Source organism: Bufo bufo, chromosome 8 (genome assembly GCF_905171765.1).
Source record: "Bufo bufo chromosome 8, aBufBuf1.1, whole genome shotgun sequence".
Taxonomy (NCBI): domain Eukaryota; kingdom Metazoa; phylum Chordata; class Amphibia; order Anura; family Bufonidae; genus Bufo; species Bufo bufo.
Window position 1 is genome coordinate 20,364,913 of NC_053396.1, and position 20,002 is coordinate 20,384,914.

Here is a 20,002-nt window from a genome sequence, read left to right on the forward strand (position 1 = left end):
TGTTTTTGACACCGCAGATTGAAATCATTCCTGGCATCAAAAATAACAAAAAGGAGTTTCACGTTCCGTTTTTTGTTTCCGTTGTGTTTTCGTTTCTGTTCCGTTTTTCCGTTCCGTTTTTTCCGTATGGCATATACAGTTCACAGTAATTACATCGAAAAAATTGGGCTGGGCATAATATTTTCAATAGATGGTTCCGCAAAAACGGAACGGATACGGAAGACATACGGAGTACATTCCGTATGTGTTCCTTTTTTTTTTTGCGGACCCATTGACTTGAATGGAGCCACGGAACGTGATTTGCGGGCAATAATAGGACATGTTCTACCTTTCAACGGAACAGAAAAACGGAAATACGGAAACGGAATGCATACGGAGTACATTCAATTTTTTTGGCGGAACAATTGAAATGAATGGTTCCGTATACGGAACGCAAAAAAAGTTTGTGTGAACGATCCCTAAGTGTGAACAGAGCCGTATGGGATTGCAGAAAATTCAGTAAACCTTTCATGTCCATTTTCCATCTTGTACTCCTTCCTTTGCCTCTTACATCCTGATACGTGATTGGCATCCTGACCACAATGCAGAGGATATCGGAAGTCTGAGGGTTTGCCTGGGGCGCCCCATACCCTTTAACTGGTTCTTGTTAAAAAACAGAAACAGCAGCTGCTTGTAAGCCCTTCACGAGGCTGCACCACAGGCGCGCGTGTGCCTGCCTGACGGCTGCGCGTATCCTCTTTACAGTCCTTATTTATTGCGCTCTCTCTGGATGTGGTCACAAGATTGTAACCTGTTGATGTTCTTGGGTTTCAGATGTGGACGTTCTTCAGAAGTTGGGCCTCACGGGAAGCAAGCCATCCAGCCGCCCGGTTCCCAAAGGGGTCATACCATTCAAGTCGGGAGTCATTCTGACACAGCGAGCGCGTATCGAAGCTCCGATCTACGCCGTCATACCGCCCAGCTTAGGAACCAATCTCACCCTGGTGCTGAGCGTCTGCTCCTACCGCATTAACGATGCCTTTTTATTCGCTGTCCGAAGCAAAAAGAAAAAACTTGAGCTCGGGTTGCAGTTCATCCCGGGTAAAACTATAGTGTACGTGGGTCACAAGCAATCTGTATATTTTGATTACAATGTCCATGATGGCCAGTGGCACAATATGGCCATTGATATTCAAGGCCAAAAGGTGACTCTATATACTTCTTGTGGGAAGCAAAGAGTTGACGCCAGTCTGCATGTAAAGAAAGATGACACTTTGGATTCTGACGGGGTATTTATGCTGGGCAAGCTGAAGCAGCAGACTATACAATTTGAAGGTGCTCTATGCCAGTTTGATATTTATCCTTCCGCCAAGGCAGCTCATAATTACTGTAGATATCTCAAGAAGCAGTGTAGGCAAGCGGACACCTTCCGGCCGAACCTGCTGCCTGTGATTCCACTGTTACCCCAGGAAGTCAAGTTGCCTCCAATCGAAGAGTTATTGAGATCTTCAGGTAATCTTTCCGCCATTGCTCCTCCGACAGAGTTGAACACCTCGCACTGGACACCCAAGGTTAAGATTCCTTCTGTGAAGTTCACCACAAGCACTCCGGCCTTACAACCCTCCACGTCTCCACACCTTCCTAAAGCTGACACTCAGCTTTCTTCAAGCTTCTTAACCAGGACTGCCACCGTGGCCCTCAGGATAGCCGCCTCTGGTACGTCTTCGCCAGAACAGCCTCCACTCTCGGTATCGAAACCCGGCACGTCACTTGGCCAGAACACTACAAAGATCAAGAAGGGGCTGTCAGAAAAAACAACCAAGCAGACCACCTACCAAAAATCAACGACTAGGCCTCCAGCAACTACTGCCTCATCTAAGCAGGCCAAAAAAAGTATCGGCAATCCCAGGAGTACAAATACCACCACCTCGAAGCAAGCGTTGGAGAAAAGAACTAGTACTCCGACTCCAAAGCATCTCACTGTGAGCCCCAAGGTCTACTCAACAGCCACTTCAGCACCCTACACAAAACCAGGATCTGGGTTTCATCACCCCTCTGCATCCACCTTTACTAGCCTGCTTGTTACTCATGATTACCTGTGGCTTGACCCAACTGCATTTCCTTACTTGATGGGACCTCCTGGGCCCAAAGGGGATCACGGTGCCCCAGTAAGTGGATGCACTGTTTTCTTATATATGATACATGTTGTATTGGATATTTCTGAATTGATTATATATTGCAGGTGTTTCTTCGTGCACTTCTGTTGTAGTAGACGCAGAGGTTCTGCCCTCTGCATGATCTTTAGTATGAGTTAGTGCAGACCATGCAAGGTGAACGTTTGTGGCCTACAAAGAAGGTATAATGGCTTTAGGCTTCATTTTGCCCTGTAACACTAGAAAACGGCCCTAGATTGGGAGTCATTTGATGCCCTTTGGTGCTTCTTCACATTCACATCATGGTTTCCATGTCAGGTCCTGATCTTTAAAGGGGTATTCCCATCTGAGACAATGGGGGCATATCACTAGAATATGCCTCCATTATCTGATAGGTGCGGTTCCCACCTCTCGGGACCCGCAGCCTACATCGAGAATGGTTCCCTGAAAGTTGTGGAGAGCTCACTGCGCATGTGCAGCCACCCTCCATTCATATCTATGGGGTTACCGAAAATAGCTGTTGGCTCCATAGAAATGAATGGGAGCGGTGGCTGCACAAGCGCGTTTCCCTCCCATTCACTTTTATGGGGAGAACGCTTGGCGGCCACCGCCTTCCCTGCTCTGTTCTCGACGTAGGTGCGGGTCCCACCTCTGGTGGGACCCGCACCTATTAGACAATGGGGACATGCCCCATTGTCTGAGATTGGAATACCCCTTTAAGTGGTAATCTGGGAATTTGATATTGATGATCTATCCTTAGGATAGGTCACCTGTTCAGCAGGACCCCAACCAATCCGGTATTGATGAGGTATAGGTCGTCAATATAAATTCCTGGAAAAACCTTTTTAATACTTCGTACATTTGCAGCTATTTAGTATTTAAAGGGAAATATCCATCTTATAAAGTGATGGTATATGGCTAGGATATGTGGGGGCCATGCTACATTTTACTTGACGAGCGGCTCCCCAGAAGCAATGGAGAGAAAACTAAAGGTTGCGGTCTGCGTTCACTAAACTAGAGTTTGGGGGTCTGCATTCTCAGGATCGTTGGGGGTCTCAGAGGTCAGAACCCCATTGATCATAAAGTGATCGCATATCCTGGCGAAATATAACTTGATAAGATGGGAATACCCCTTTAATTACATTTGTGTGAAATGGCTGATTTATGAAGCTTTCTTTAAGGTTATGGCCACACAGCGCTGAATTTCCACATGTGTTACATGCGGGTTTGTTGCGGATTTCAGCACCTCCATTGATCAGATATTGATGACCTATCCTGGGGATAGGCCACCAGTATTAAACACCCGGACAAGTTCTTTAAAGTCCACACCACAGGTCAATGTATGCTCCTGATTTTTTTTATAGATGCTGTATGTTTAATTCTCATCCACTTTGCTGCTGCTGTAAAACGTGGATTTGCTGCTACTAAATCTTCTATGGCAGATTTAAGGGGGGTTCTGTCCCATGTGGACATAACAATGCTTTCTGTGTCACCCCACGTCTTGTAAATTTGGGACTGGAGAACTGATGCACTGGTTGAGATTGCAAGCTTTCAGTAGGATAGACGTGTCGTTCCTCCAGAAGCCAGTTACCATCTATACTGGGGTGTTAAATCTTACAGCCAGTAATGGTCTTACTGATCTCCTCAGATGCACTTTCATATTGAAGGCTGAGGCTACACAGTGGTCAAGGCTATGGGGGTCATTTACTAAGCTGAAATACACCTAAATTAGCTCAGAAGCAGCTGCCTTAAATTTAGAACACCGGCGCCTCTTCATAACTTTGACGGATCCTCCGCCAGCTATGGGGCTTTATTAAGACCAGTGTCTAAAACGCCGGTCTGAATAAATGTGCCCCTATGTTCACATGCACTGCTGACATCAAATCCGAGGACTTGCCGAGGACTTTGATGTGGATTTCTTGAATGAAATCTGCGTCGAATCTGGCAAAAAAAAAATCAACATCAGAAAATCCACCGCTAATCCCCCGCATGCGAAAATAGATATAAAGTCAACAATTTCCTACAGGGAGAACAGTCGTCAGCAACTTTTTCAAAACTTTTGATGTTTTTAGTCTCGTCGTTGCCCCGGTCTAAATTTTGGTCTTGAATCCACTTTTGTAGATCGTTTTGAAAGATGCTGCATGCCATAGATTATGTCCTTCATGTCACGAAAGGCCCCGTTGTGTACGTCACCTGTATTGCCATCTAATGTTGATTAGATTGCCACCGGCACACCGCTTTCTTGCATGGGGATAAGCGATGGCATGGCGATTGCTCCTTCCTATGCCATGGAGGACATTGTATGTAACAGCAGCGGTGTCCTCCATCTGACGATTTCTGGGAGGGAACGCTTCCCTCCCAACAATCGTCTGCAGGCATCAGGGTGTCTAATACACCCCCAGGCCCCTTTCACACGGGCGAGTATTCCGCGTGCATGCGATGCGTGAGGTGAACGCATTGCACCCGCACTGAATCCTGACCCATTCATTTCAATGGGGCTGTTCACATGAGCGGTGATTTTCACGCATCACTTGTGCGTTGCGTGAAAATCGCAGCATGCTCCTCTTTGTGCGTTTTTCACGTAACGCAGGCCCCATAGAAATGAATGGGGTTGCGTAAAAATCGCAAGCATCCGCAAGCAAGTGCGGATGCGGTGCAATTTTCACGCACGGTTGCTAGGAGACGATCGGGATGGGGACCCGATCATTATTATTTTCCCTTATAACATGGTTATAAGGGAAAATAATAGCATTCTGAATACAGAATGCATAGTACAATAGCGCTGGAGGGGTTAAAAATAAAAAATAAAATTAAACTCACCTTAATCCACTTGATCGCGCAGCCCGGCTTCTCTTCTGTCTCCGTCTTTACTGATTGCAGGAAAAGGACCTGTGGTAACGTCACTCCGGTCATCACATGGTCCATCACATGATCTTTTACCATGGTGATGGATCATGTGATGGACCATGTGATGACCGGAGTGACGTCACCACAGGTCCTTTTCCTGCAATCAGCAAAGAAGGAGACAGAAGAGATGCCGGCTCCGCGATCAAGTGGATTAAGGGCACTTTCACACTAGCGTTTTTCTTTTCCGGCGCTGAGTTCCGTCCTAGGGGCTCAAATCCGGAAAAGAACTGATCAGTTTTATCCCCATGCATTCTGAATGGAGAGTCAGTCCTTCAGGATGCATCAGGACGTCTTCAGTTCAGTCTTTTTGACTGATCAGGCTTTTCAGAAAAACGTATCATGTTGTATTTTTACCTCCGGCCAAAAAGCCTGAACACTTTGACTGAACGCCGGATCAGGCCTTTTTCCCATTGACTTGCATTAACGCCGGATCCCGCGCCGTGTGTTCAGTCAAAACGGATCCGGCTTTTGCATGTTAAACCCGAAAAATGTGAAAAAAAAGTTAAAGTCCATAAATGGCGGATCCGTTTTTTCCAATGCATTTTTTCATTGTGATCAAAATCCTGATCAGGATTCAAATGTAATCCGTTTTCACACGTTTTTCCGGATCCGGCGGGCAGTTCCGGTGTCGGAATTGAACGCCGGATTAAAACAACGCTAGTGTGAAAGTAGCCTAAGGTGAGTTTAATTATTTTTTATTTTTTTTAACCCCTCCAGCCCTATTGTACTTTGCATTCTGTATTCAGAATGCTATTATTTTCCCTTATAACCATGCTATAAGGGGAAATAATACAATCTACAGAACACTGATCCCAAGCCCGAACTTCTGTGAAGAAGTTCGGGTTTGGATACCAAACATGCGCGATTGTTCTCACACGAGTGCAAAACGCTTTACAATGTTTTGCACTCGTGCGGAAAAATCGTGCATGTTCCCGCAAAGCACCCACACCTTTTCCCGCAAACCCCGAGTGAAAGAGGCCTTAGGGAAGCCATTGACCTCTGTGGTGGCTGATATCTGATGCCTTGTATAAGACGTTGTACTTAGCCAAACCATTGAGTTAGAGAAGCCATTGTAGGGGTCTACCTATGGTGCCTACTCTAAGGGCATTGAGATGACAAAATTTGGTACTAGTGTACATTCTCTGTGTTTCTCAAGTATACTCCCCATAGCGGTCGGTGCCCCCCTCCGAGCCTGATGCACCTCAGTGACTTCACTAGTTCATTAAAAAGGAAACTTCTGGACAGCCTTTAAAAATGGCTGCACCTATAATGCCGCCTGGATCGGTTCAATATAACCTAAGTACATGAAAACGGTTTTATTATGCATTATTATGCGAGGCGTCTGTATTATCCATGGATTTATAGCTCCTGAGCCGCCAGTAAAGTGACTCTGTGACAGCGCCATGTGTGCCCAGGTGTGGCACTGGCGCCTGTCCGTTTACAGAATGTAGTATGCCGGTGCATCATGGACGAAGTAGTGAGTCACACACACATTACTGGCAGCTCATACCGGTGAGATCACAGCTCATTTCCTCCCCTGGTCTCGACCGTGGAATTACTTTTTTTGTCAATTGTTCAGCTGTGAACATTAATTCCAGGGAAATCCCGAGTATTTTCCCAAAACAACCACGCTGGTATTTAACGTACTGCAGCCCTGCTATCTTTTCTATTAGATTATCCAGCTCAATTATGATATGATACAGATTTTATTTATTACACTGGAAATTGGTAACTGGTGATCACCAACATGAGTCTTCTTCAGGGTGGTCTCCGGATATTACACAGTAGATAAGGCCTGGATGTTAGGAATTAATGTATAGCGCCAGTGCGGATCCCTAACGTATGGCTACCAGAAGATTGTTGACTTTACGCATTGTGTGTAATTTGAACAATATGAAATATCTTTTGCAGTTTTATGGGTAATTGATAACATGCGGCAGCCATATAATCCGCTGTTAGTGAAAGACTAGTGCTAATACTCTGTAGTATGGGCCGTGTAGGGACACGCTGACCATGAACAGCCTTCCCTATGGCCAAATTTATACGGATTAGGGTGAAGTCCCTGCCGCAAAGTCCGCGACAAATCTGCATGGGACTTTTTACTCTGGCCTGTCACAAATTATTTCTCGTATCAACGTACGCTAAGGGTATGTTCATGCTCAGTGCTGAAAAAAACGTTGATTTGGAATCCGCCTTGAAATTCCACGTAGTTTTTTGATCCTAGCTTTTTCCATGGGAAGTTTGGATGTGGATTCGACCCGGAGTGGAATCCAGTGCCAAAATCCACGTAGAGATAAATCTATAAGGACGTACCCCCGGGGCTCATTCACACATAGTTTTTTGGCATTGATATTAGAGTCTTTCAGCTCCAAAAAATGCCTCACAACAGCCTCCAATTCTTTTTAGTTGCAAGCATCACATGTAGAAAATAGAAGCAGCGTGCCCTATCTTGGAATCCGCGCTGAATGTCCCTTTGAATTGAATGGGAAGCATCGAAAATGGTTGGAAATAGGCTTCTCCCTGCCCAAATCAACTTGATCAACAAGTTGGATAGTTTAGGGTAGAATGACCCTATTAAAAGAGTATCTGTCAGCATTATCAACCCTATTAAGTCAGGCATGCTGATCAAAACGACCCCTCATTTATGTCTGAACGATGCACCGTTCTAGAGAAAACAGCGTTTTTATGAATATGCTAATTAGCTAGTTGGAGCACCAAGGTGCCAGTCAGAGCCCTTGGAGCAGTAGTTTGTAGGCACCCCTGCAGCCTTTCCCCTGGATTGCACATGTTGTCTAGCCCTCTTAATCCAGGGGAGGGGGGATTATCTCTGACTGCAGGGTTGTTTACAAACTGGTGCTCCAAGGGTCATGGCAGCCCCTTGGTGCTCCAAATAGCTAATTAGCATATCGATAAAAGAGTTTTCTCCTGAACGTTGCATCGTACAGACAAAAATGAGGCCTTGTTTTGATCAGCATGGTCCACCCATCCAGGTAGCATGCCTGGCTTAATAGGGTTGATCATGCTTTATGTTTTTATGAAATGGATGACAACCAGTATGGTCCACACCTTCACCTCAGAATCCAATAAGCGACTACGGGGCATATTTAGCAAACAATTTGCTCTGAAATTGACCGTCTCTCACTACATTCTTCAGTGTGCGCCATCTTGGTGAATATGCTTAGAAAGTTAATAGTGGCGAACTGCTCCGACCTCCTGTCCCAAGGAACCGGTTTAATGACGAAGATATTGTTGAAAAGGAGGTTACATCTTTATATAGATTTATACAGTTTTATTGGAAAACATTGGTGTCATTGGCCTATGCTTTATTGGATATGAGTATATATATATATAGATGGGAAGCATGACGTGCTGGTCCTGCCCAGTCCTGCCCAGTGACATGCTGGTCCTGCCCAGTGACGTGCTGGTCCTGCCCAGTGACGTGCTGGTCCTGCCCAGTGACGTGCTGGTCCTGCCCAGTGACGTGCTGGTTCTGCCCAGTGACGTGCTGGTCCTGCCCAGTGACGTGCTGGTCCTGCCCAGTGACGTGCTGGTCCTGCCCAGTGACGTGCTGGTCCTGCCCAGTGACGTGCTGGTCCTGCCCAGTGACGTGCTGGTCCTGCCCAGTGACGTGCTGGTTCTGCCCAGTGACGTGCTGGTTCTGCCCAGTGACGTGCTGGTTCTGCCCAGTGACGTGCTGGTCCTGCCCAGTGACGTGCTGGTCCTGCCCAGTGACGTGCTGGTCCTGGCAAGTGACGTGCTGGTTCTGGCAAGTGACGTGCTGGTCCTGCCCAGTGACATGCTGGTCCTGCCCAGTGACATGCTGGTCCTGCCCAGTGACATGCTGGTCCTGCCCAGTGACATGCTGGTCCTGCCCAGTGACATGCTGGTCCTGCCCAGTGACATGCTGGTCCTGCCCAGTGACATGCTGGTCCTGCCCAGTGACATGCTGGTCCTGCCCAGTGACATGCTGGTTCTGCCCAGTGACATGCTGGTTCTGCCCAGTGACAGTTGTAGAGAGAGCAGAGCCTCTAAGTGTAATGGCAACGCCCCCGTTGCTCCTAGAGGCTCATTTGCATATATTAAAACATCATGTTTCCCAGCAATGTGGGCACACATGAACATGGGACTAACACAGATGTCTTCAGCTGCCAAGTGCACATGTAACAGGTCAGCCAGTGTCATAGGTACAAAACTGCTGACAGATGCCTTTTAAAGGCAAACTTATCCACTATGTATAGGATAGGGGATAAGTGTCTGATTGGTGGGGGTCCAACCTCTGGGGCCCTTGCCAATCCCAGTAAGGGGGTCGCCGTTTCTCTGTATGGATGAAGCTGCAGGTCGCTCTCGCACGCTGCTATGCCATTCGTTCTCAATAGGACTGCAGGAGAAAGTAACGTACAGTGCTCGGCTATCTTTCGCAGTCCCATAGAGTTCAGTGAGTCCCTATTTTTATGAACCCTGGGGGCCGCGCCCCAACAATCGGACACTTATCCTTCTATCCTGTGCACAAGTACAGCCGGTACAGCCCAATATCTACTGAAATCCCCAATGCACGGACACCGAGGGAATGGGTAGTTGGCCCTTGGCCATTTTTCTTTTTATTTATAATGAGGGTTATCAATACGAGGCCGGCACAGACGTCGCTAGCGTAAGCCTGAGGACGGTAGATTTTTTTTCTCAGGGGACATGTCCTTCCTGCTGCAGCTGTTGGCAGTTGAAGGCTGGAACTGAGCATGTGCGGCCATCTCGATGAGCAGGACAGAGAAATTGGAAAAAAAAAAAAAAAGCAGGTGGTGCCATACAGATACATTTTATTGAATAACTCAGTGGCTATGCTAAATTTTTAATTGCATGAAATTACGAAAGTGTTCAGATCTAAGTGCTGGTTTGAAAACTATAATATTTTTTTGTGGGACATCCCCTTTAAGATCCGTTCCTGGCTTTGGCTTTAAAACCTGCATTACATAACCTGGATATGGTACGCTGATACAGTTTGCGGTCTGGCCCCAGTAACTGCATGCGGATTACCGCTAATTGGTTGCAGCTAATGGCATTTATCAAGTAGAGAAAGTTAAAGGGAGCCTGTCATCAACTTTATGCTACCCACACTAACAGCGGAATAAAGTAGAGACAGGTGAGTGGATTTCAGCGGTTCTGTCATTTAAAAGTAAGTGGTTGCCGAGAACCAAGATCACAATCATTGCAGACTGGGACTGGAGAAGAGTCACGGCCACCTGAGAAGAGTCCTGGTTATCCATGAATTCCTGCTGATGACTGACCGGCTTCTACCTAGTTTCCTCCCTTTCTCTCTAGGAGAGAACTGCCAATCGTCAGCAGGTGGTGAGAGAGCAGGAGATTATGTATAACCAGGACTCTTCTCAGGTAGATGTGACTCTTCCAGGCCCAGGCTGTAATCATTATGATGCTGGTTCTCGGCAACCACTTACTTTTAGCTCATGAGTGACACACCGCTAACATCAGCATTTCTGTCACTACTTTATGCTGCCCTCAGTGAGATCAGCATAACGTTGATGACGGGTTTCTTTAAGGCACTCAATAATGTATAAAACTTTGTTCTAATACTGTACGGAGCGAGCGCTCTGTATAGTATTAGAATGTATTGGCTCAGATGAGCCGAAGTTATTACTTCGCGAAGTCTCGCGAGACTTCGCAGAATAACTTTAGTAATTGATTTATACTGTAAAAAACCATTTCCCGAACTCGGGTTCGGTTCCAAGTGGTACCATGGAACTGAACCAGAGTTCGGTAAATGTTTCTTTTTACAGTATAAGGCTCCATTCACACGTCCGCAATTTAGTTCCGCATTTTGCGGAACGGAATTGCGGACCCATTCATTCCTATGGGGTAGCACGATGTGCTGCCCGGACACGGAATTGCGGATCCACACTTCCGGGTCCGCACTTCCGTTCCGCAAAAAAATAGAACATGTCCTATTTTTGTCCGCAATTGCGGACAAGAACAGGCATATTCTATTAGTGCCGGCAATGTGCGGTCCGCAAAATGCGGAACGCACATTGCCGCTGTCCGTGTTTTGCGGATCCCCAAAACACGTTGCGGACGTGTGAATGGAGCCTAAGGCCTCTTTCACACGACCGTATGGCTTTTTCAGTTCAGTTGTTCCGTTTTTTGTATCCTTTTCCGTTCCGTTTTGCCGTATGGCATATACAGTATACAGTAATTACATAGAAAATATTGGGCTGGCCATAACATTTTCAATAGACGGTTCTGCAAAAACGGAACGGATACGGAAGAAATACGGATGCATTTCCGTATGTGTTCTGTTTTTTTGCAGACCCATTGACTTTCAACGGAATGGAAATACGGAAACGGAATGCATACGGAGTACATTCCGTTATTTCTTTTGCGGAACCGTTGAAATGAATGGTTCCGTATACGGACCGCAAAAAACGGTCGTGTGAAAGAGGTCTAAATCAATTTCTGAAGTTATTATGCGAAGTCTCTCGAAGTAATAACTTCGGCTCATCGGAGCCAATACATTCTAATACTGTACCGAGCGGCAGCTCTGTACAGTATTGAAACGAAGTTTTATGCGAATCGACTTTGAATGTTTCATCTGAAGTTGATTCGCTCATCCCTAGTTATTATTCATATTGCTTCCTTTGCTGGCTGGATCCAGTCACTTTCCAGCACACAACAGTTTCTGTCTGGCTAGGCAGGATCCAGTGAACTCCGGCATCAGACGGCCATAACATTTTGAGGTTCTTATTCCAGCCTCAGTACCTGGGATCTACATTAGGTTCAGGGGACGTCGACTTTTGAGACTATAATATGGACAACAAAATGCACCTGGGCTAGGCTCAGCGCACGTTGCGTTTATGCCAGGAAAAACCCCCACCATATGTCATACATTAAAGGGGTTTTCCAGTTTGCATCAATGTCCTTTAAAATAAAACTTTATGACGGTAAGTATAATGGTGTAATATATTTATTTTACCTTTTATTGCTCCTATCTCCGGTTCTGGGTTGTGGTCACATGACCATGTCCATGCAGTTCGTATTTCCTGTGATGTTATGTCCATGGGCGGGGCAGTGATAAGGGAGTGTCTATGTAACCAGCTGGGTGGGAGGAGCTATGAACTAGGTGGGCGTTGTGAGTCGCAGTGATAGGGGAGTGTCTATGTAATTTGCTGGGTGGGAGGAGCTATAAACTAGGTGGGCGTTATGAAGGGCAAGGATAGGGGAGTGTCTATGTAACTAGCTGGGTGGGAGGAGCTATAAACTAGCTGGGCGTTGTGAGTCGCAGTGACAGGGGAGTGTCTATGTAATTTGCTGGGTGGGAGGAGCTATAAACTAGCTGGGCGTTAGGGGCGGTGATAGGGGAGTGTCTGTAATTTGCTGGGTGGGAGGAGCTATAAACTAGCTGGACGTTGTGAGGGGCAGGGATAGGGGAGTGTCTATGTAACTAGCTGGGTGGGAGGAGCTATAAACTAGCTGAGTGTTGTTAGGGGCGGTGATAGGGGAGTGTCTATGTAACTAGCTGGGTGGGAGGAGCTATAAACTAGCTGGGCGTTGTGAGTCGCAGTGATAGGGGAGTGTCTATGTAATTTGTTGGGTGGGAGGAGCTATAAACTAGGTGGGCGTTATGAAGGGCAAGGATAGGGGAGTGTCTATGTAAATAGCTGGGTGGGAGGAGCTATAAACTAGCTGGGCGTTGTGAGTCGCAGTGATAGGGGAGTGTCTATGTAATTTGTTGGGTGGGAGGAGCTATAAACTAGGTGGGCGTTATGAAGGGCAAGGATAGGGCAGTGTCTATGTAACTAGCTGGGTGGGAGGAGCTATAACCTAGCTGGGCGTTGTGAGTTGCAGTGATAGGGGAGTGTCTATGTAACTAGCTGGGTGGGAGGAGCTATAAACTAGCTGGGCGTTGTTGGGGGCAGTGATAGGGGAGTGTCTATGTAATTTGCTGGGTGGGAGGAGCTATAAACTAGCTGGACGTTGTGAGGGGCAGGGATAGGGGAGAGTCTATGTAACTAGCTGGGTGGGAGGAGCTATAAACTAGCTGGGCGTTGATAGAGGAGTGTCTATGTAACTAGCTGGGTGGGAGGAGCGATAAACTGGGCGTTGATAGGGGCGGTCCTGTCTCAGAGGAAGGAGAAGTGCATGATGGGTTTGGTTGGATACGGCAATAGTAAGTGCTACATACAGGAGGAAAAAAACCCTGAGGGATTTATTTACATGGTGAAAACGAGTTAGGAGAGCCCAAAGTGAAAAACAAAAAAGCATGGGGAAGATGTACATGAGGTAAGCACCAAAACAGTCCCAGAAAACCCCTTTAAACATATCCGTAGTGCTCCATTTATGTGTCGGCATTCTTTTTTTTTTTCAACTGTATCACAGCAGACTATGCTCGTCTATACAGAAGGTTGCAGCAAAAAAATAAAAAAAAATAAAGGTATACCATGCGTTATACAAGTTTTTATGTTGAGACTAATATTTTGGAGGGTATATACACCGCCGACAAAAGCTCGTATACAGCCTCTGTTATCTGAAAGCATTCTTAGTGGAGAGACCTAAGGCTGTGCTCATCATGAGCTCCCTGATTCACAAATTCACTCCTAGTATTATATACATAAAGATGATTACAGATTGAGTCAATAACAGGTAGGCAGCTCAGTGCACTCGCTGTATTAGGGTGCGGCGTCCACCGTCCTGTGGCGGTACCTCCATACACGCGCCGGCAGCACTTAAGAACCTCACAGCCGGTATGTCTAGAATAAACTATGAAGCTGGCTGACTCTTTTATTAGATTCCAGGTTTGTGATTCTGTCCGCCGTTAGTATACGTCATCCCTATGGGGTTAGGATCCATGGTGGGTGCACAAAGGTCAGTAAGGTCACCGGTCTGCTGTTCTGTGGGAGCAGGGCTCCCAGAGATAAGGGTCTGCATTGTAGACTTGACAGAGGTGTAAGGATAGAGAAATTGAGTAAAAACAGACCCAGACAGAGAGTCGAGGAGTAATACGATTAGAGATAAGATATCTAAGCATTATAGCGGTGGAGAGCAAGATATATCCGCAAAGTGTATTGGGGCGGAGGCGTCCTGTAGGGTTCGGTATTAAGTGGTTGCAATGCCACAGTCAATGCTCTTCATCCTTTCCCACATTGGATTGGGCATCTGTCAGCAGTTTTGTACCTATGACACTGGCTGACTTGTTACATGTGCACTTAGCAGCTGTAGACATCTGTGTTAGTCCTATGTTCATATGTGCCCACATTGCTGAGAAAAATGATGTTTTAATATATGCAAATGAGCCTCTAGGAGCAACGGGGGCGTTGGCGTTACACCTAGAGGCTCTGCTCTCTCTGCAACTGCCGCACCCTCTGCACTTTGACAGGCATGATAATGTTTACACTGCCTATAAAGGGTATTTTGGCTGTTAAGTCACCCACCCATGGGTTAGATTACCAGGGGTCCCTTAAAAGTAGGTTTTGGAGTTGCATGGAACGGGGAGTGTTTATGCTCGGCCAGGGCTCCATACAAAACCTCACTGCAGGACACGGTGGGGAGCACCTAAAATCCACACAGAAAGCTTGTACAATCCACCTTCCATTGATTTCATTGAGTCCTTTACACTACGGCAGCGGATATAGAAGTCGTGTGTTCATTCTCGGGGGGAATTCCGCACCAAATCCACGCTTGAAATGGGTAGGATCAAAAGCCAGGCCAAAAACGATGTCAATATGCAATTTTGAAGGGGGTTCCATGTCTGTTTTTTTTTTTTTTTTCAGCACAGAAACTATTTTTTTCTCTCCCTGCCAAGCTACACTACCATGGAGTAGAATTGTGACTTGGCTCATGCTGTGGTCCCAGGGGCGGACATACCATGTAATTGCATGGGGACCATATACTGTCCTTGCACAGGAGCCCTCTGCTGTCTGTGTCCATAGAATCGGCAGATGGCAGACCCCTACTGATCTTGGGAGGATGGAGTCCGCTTCTAAACGGCGTTCCGTTTTTTGGCATGGTTTTTCTATCCTTCCCACGATAGCATATCCCCACATTATCAATAAGGAAGAAAACAAATTTGTTAATTATATAACTTAAAAGACGGACATTTCACATGATTTCTTTGTGATTGTTCAGGTTTAGTAATTGCAGATTTATGTTTTGATTTATTTTTATTTTTTAACCTGCATTGACCATTTTTACTTTCTTTGCAGGGACCACCTGGTCCATCAGGACTTCCCGGACCACCTGGGAAAAGAGGTCCAAGAGTAAGTAACAGCCTCCATTACAATTGAATCCCTCTAAAATCAACAAGTTAGGCCTCTGTCAGACGATGGTCCGTTCATGAATAATCCGTGTGTCCATTTGTGTCCCTCCACGGACACTGCTAGGCTGAAAATTAATTTCCAGAGCATCTCCTACCAATGGTCTGTGAAAACCACGGACCAAAAATGGATGGTTTCCCCTGGATAGGTAATCAATATCTGAATGGTGGGGGTCTGACATTTGGGAGCCCCGCTGATCAGCTGTTTAAGAACGCACCGACACATCCGTACATTGTATAGTGGCTGTTCTTGGTATTGCAGCTCAGCCCCGTTCACTTCAATGGGTGAGCTGTGCCTAGGCCACGTGTCCGATGAACGTGACGTCACATGGCCTAGGGGAAGTTGAGAGAAGGCCGTGGCACTGCTGTGAGTGCCGGTGCCTCCTCAAATAGCTGATTGGCGGGGGTCCCGGGTGTCGGACCCCCACTGATCAGATACTGATGACCTCTCCAGAACACTGACCTCTAGAACAAGTCTACACACAGAAGAAACTGATCAGCAGATCCTCACATGACAGGGCAGACCAGGACGTCTTCTGGATAGACATGCCGCTGAGACTTGTGTTGTGAAAGGAGAACCGATTGGGAAACAGGCTTTAGGCGGCCGTTCACTTCTGTGTTGAGCTTTCCGTTTTTTTCTGATCCTGGGGCAGGCGCATGGGGATCGCAGACCTATTCACTTGAATGGGTCCGCGATCCTTCCCTTCCGCAAAAAGATAGAGCAAGTTAGCAAAATTAGCAGAGGGGTATTATGGCTTATGCACACAAGCGTGGGTGCTCCGTACCCGTATCGCGGACGCCAAATAGTGGTCCGCAATGCACGGGCACCGTCCGTGTGCACACCCTTTGCGGATTCGGGCCCACTGACTTGAATGGATCCGCAATCTGCGAGAGACGGGCATGTTCCATTTTTTTTGCGGTGTGCAGGCACTGCCCGAAATTCCACTGAAGCGCTTCGTACTGCTTCCGTAGTCTTCCGATCTGTGCCTCCGCTCTGTATCTTGAGGATTGCGGACCCATTCAAGTCAATGGGTCCGCATGCGTGATACGGAGTGCACAGAGCTGGTGCCTGTATATCGCAGGCTGTCTGCTGTCCGCAATACGGGCACGGGGCACACACGCTCGTGTGCAAATGAGCCTTAATAAAGGGGTTCTCCGGGCTTTTAATATTGAGGACCTATCCTAAGGATGTCAATATCAGATCGGCGGGGGTCCGACACCCGGCACCCACGCCGATCAGCTGTATAAAGGGAAGGCGTGTGCACGTGCCGTCTCCCGTCTCTCTTCCTGCTCGCCATAGACACAGCAGCAGCGAGCAGGAAGAGAGACGGGAGACGGCACGTGCACACTGCGTGCGCCTTTCCTCCATATAGTTGATCGGCAGGGGTGCCGGGTGTCGGACCCCCTGCCGATCTGATATTGATGACCTATCCTGAGGACAGGTCATCAATATAAAACCCCGCCAAACCCCTTTAAGTAGAAATGGTTAAAGTCTCCTTATATAGCTTGGCGGGTCTGGAGAAAATACTGAATCAACGCTTTTAGGGTCACACGCAGATTTGTTTGGTGGTGCACACAATGAGGGGCATTTATAGAAGCTAGCGCCGGGAAGCACATGGGTGTTACCAATACATTATAGTCGTCATTTTATTTCCTGAGCAGGTCGGGTAATAAATCCGCCATCTGACTTGTTGTCATTGATAGAAAATATGGGTGGACAGCACTCCCAAGAAGTTATGCGTCGGGTGCTCGTCTCCAGGAGGGGCGGTAAAAACCCCCCAGTAAAGCAACTTGTAGAAATCCAGAAAAATAAAAAAATGGAGACAGCACGTCCAAAAAGGGTGCAAAAAGTGGAATTTATTCCGGATGCAACGTTTCGGCTATGTTAGCCTTTTTCAAGCATGAAAAAGGCTAACATAGCCGAAACGTTGCATCCGGAATAAATTCCACTTTTTGCACCCTTTTTGGACGTGCTGTCTCCATTTTTTTATTTTTCTGGATTTCTACAAGTTGTTGTCATTGATGACATCACCGTTTTTTTCTTTTGCGCCAGTTTTTATAAATGTCCCCCATTGTCTCTCGAGCTGGATGATAGACTAAACTCCTCTGTCGTACTGCGAATGAAAATACTACCAAGCCCCAAAGTGCGAGAAATATGTAGCACATCTGTGTAGGATTCCTGCGGCTTGTAGCTGGGTAACATGTCCGTAGTGACTGGTTATAGCTGCGAGTCACCGTCCAGTCCTCTACTTATTGGAAAGCCTGGATGAGTAGGGGGTTTCTCCTGGATTCCCTAATCATTACTCCGGACATTGTAAAAGTGGGGGGAATCAAACCTCAGGAGATGCAGTCTGTAAAGAAAGATGATAAAGTGCGGACAGATGCACATAAAGAAAAAAAGATGCCTTAGCATTTTTTTGTTGTATTTCTTCCTAGAACGTATTTGCTTTTAGTACAGTCTGCATAATTATGCTAGAGAATAATGGGACTGTATGTCTATAATGTTATTAAAGGGGTTTTCCAAGTTTTTTTTGCTGATGACCTATCCACTGGATAGTTTATCAGTATCTGATAGGTGAGGGTCCGACGCTCAGTTGTTCACTGCTGCGAGCGCCGCTGCCTTCTCCAGCTTTTATAAAAAAAATCGGGTGACATGGCGTAGGAGCAGCTCAGCCCCATTGAAGTGAATGAAGCTGAGCTGCGATACCAAGCGAAGCCACTATACAATGTACGGCGCTGTGCTTGGTAAGCACAGAGAAGGCCGTGGCACTAGTGCGAGAGTCGGTGCCTTCTCAAACAGCTGATTGATGTGGATCCTGGGTGTCGATCTGATACTGGTGACCTATCCATAGGAAAAGTCCTTTACATGGGTTGTCCCACAGGATAGGTGACAAATATTCTACCACTGGGTTCCCCCATGAGAATGAGTGTCCTGTGTCCCCCGATTCAATGGAGCAGCGGTCGAGCATGCTCACTGCCACTTCCTCCAAAGCCTTTAAGACTGCCCCTAGAGTCTGAATGGAGCAGCAGGGTACCTCCTCGACCGAGGGACACGGGATTCCCACTCCAGCCATCAGACACTTGTCACCTCTCCTGTAAAGTTGTCACTGCTAACTCTCTTCTTCATGTTCACCTTTCAAAACCATTTTAAAGGGAACCTGTCGCCACAAAATGCAGTGCAGTCTGCAGGCAGCTTGTTGTAGAGCAGGAGGAGCTGAGCAGATTGGTATATAGTTGTGTGGGGAAATATTTGTACATTGAAATCTCTGCTTTTTCTGGGCTCATGAGTCATGTGGGTGGTGGCAGTCATTGACAGATATGTCAGTGACTACAGGACAAGTTCTGCTGAATGCTTTCCCACAAAACTATATATCAGCCTGCTCAGCTCCTCCTGCTCTATAACCTGCTGCCTGCAGAGGACCTGTCATCTCTCCTGATGTTACTGTTTTAGTAAGCACTTGTATTCCCCATGTAATAACTATTCTAGAACAACTTTTTTTATAACTCTGCACTAGAAATGTATTTAAAAAAGTGGGTGTTACTATTCTTTTTGTCAAAAGGGTGTGTCCCTACACAGTCAGCACTGGACATTGTCAGGTTGTCTAGTGGCACACCCTCTACACCGTCAGCACTGACTGGACATTGTCAGGTTGTCTAGTGACAGACCCCCCTACACAGTCAGCACTGATTGGACATTGTCAGGTTGTCTAGTGACACCCCCCCTACACAGTCAGCACTGATTGGACATTGTCAGGTTGTCTAGTGACAGACCCCCCTACACAGTCAGCACTGATTGGACGTTGTCAGGTTGTGTAATGACACACCTCCTACACAGTCAGCACCGACTGGACATTGTCAGGTTGTCTAGTGACACACCCTCTACACACTCCGTAATTTCTATGTTGAAAGAAAATTTCTTTATTCGTCACCCATATGTGATGCGCGTTTCGGCATAAGTCTGTGCCTTTCTCAAATAACAGGTGATGGTAGCTCAATCCCACATATACAATACACCATTTAAATATACTTTTAAATGGTGTATTGTATATGTGGGATTGAGCTACCATCACCTGTTATTTGAGAAAGGCACAGACTTATGCCGAAACGCGCATCACATATGGGTGACGAATAAAGAAATTTTCTTTCAACATAGAAATTACGGAGTGCTGGTCTTTCTATCACAAGTATATGGGGATTCGACCTGCTGACCGCGCACCTGGACCCTAAAGGAAGCACAGTGCCGTCCATTTGTTTCTAATCAATACACCCTCTACACAGTCAGCACTGATTGGACGTTGTCAGGTTGTCTAGTGACAGACCCCCTACACAGTCAGCACTGACTAGACATTGTCAGGTTGTCTAGTGACACCCCCCTCTACACAGTCAGCACTGATTGGACGTTGTCAGGTTGTCTAGTGACAGACCCCCTACACAGTCAGCACTGACTGGACATTGTCAGGTTGTGTAGTGACACCCCCCCAACTAGTAACACCCAGATGTCAATTTCTAAGAAAACATGACCCCACATTGTTATATGTGGGGAAATTCAAGTGATTATTAAAGGGGTTATCCAAGACCTATATTGCCCCCCCATATGCCCGGGCCCCTCACAGAGGTACTTACCCCAGCACCCACGTCGCTTCTGATGCCG

The 20,002-nt window shown here is 46.7% G+C and overlaps 1 protein-coding gene across 1 annotated transcript in view; it reads left to right on the forward strand.

Annotated features, from left to right (window-relative positions):
* The window catches only part of COL27A1 (collagen type XXVII alpha 1 chain), a 282,597-nt gene that overhangs the window by 40,396 nt on the left and 222,199 nt on the right, over positions 1-20,002 (forward strand). Inside the window, exons 3-4 of the mRNA XM_040404975.1 lie at positions 814-2,147; positions 15,242-15,295. Coding sequence (XP_040260909.1) covers positions 814-2,147; positions 15,242-15,295 — 1,388 coding nt within the window. The remainder of the gene's footprint in view (positions 1-813; positions 2,148-15,241; positions 15,296-20,002) is intronic.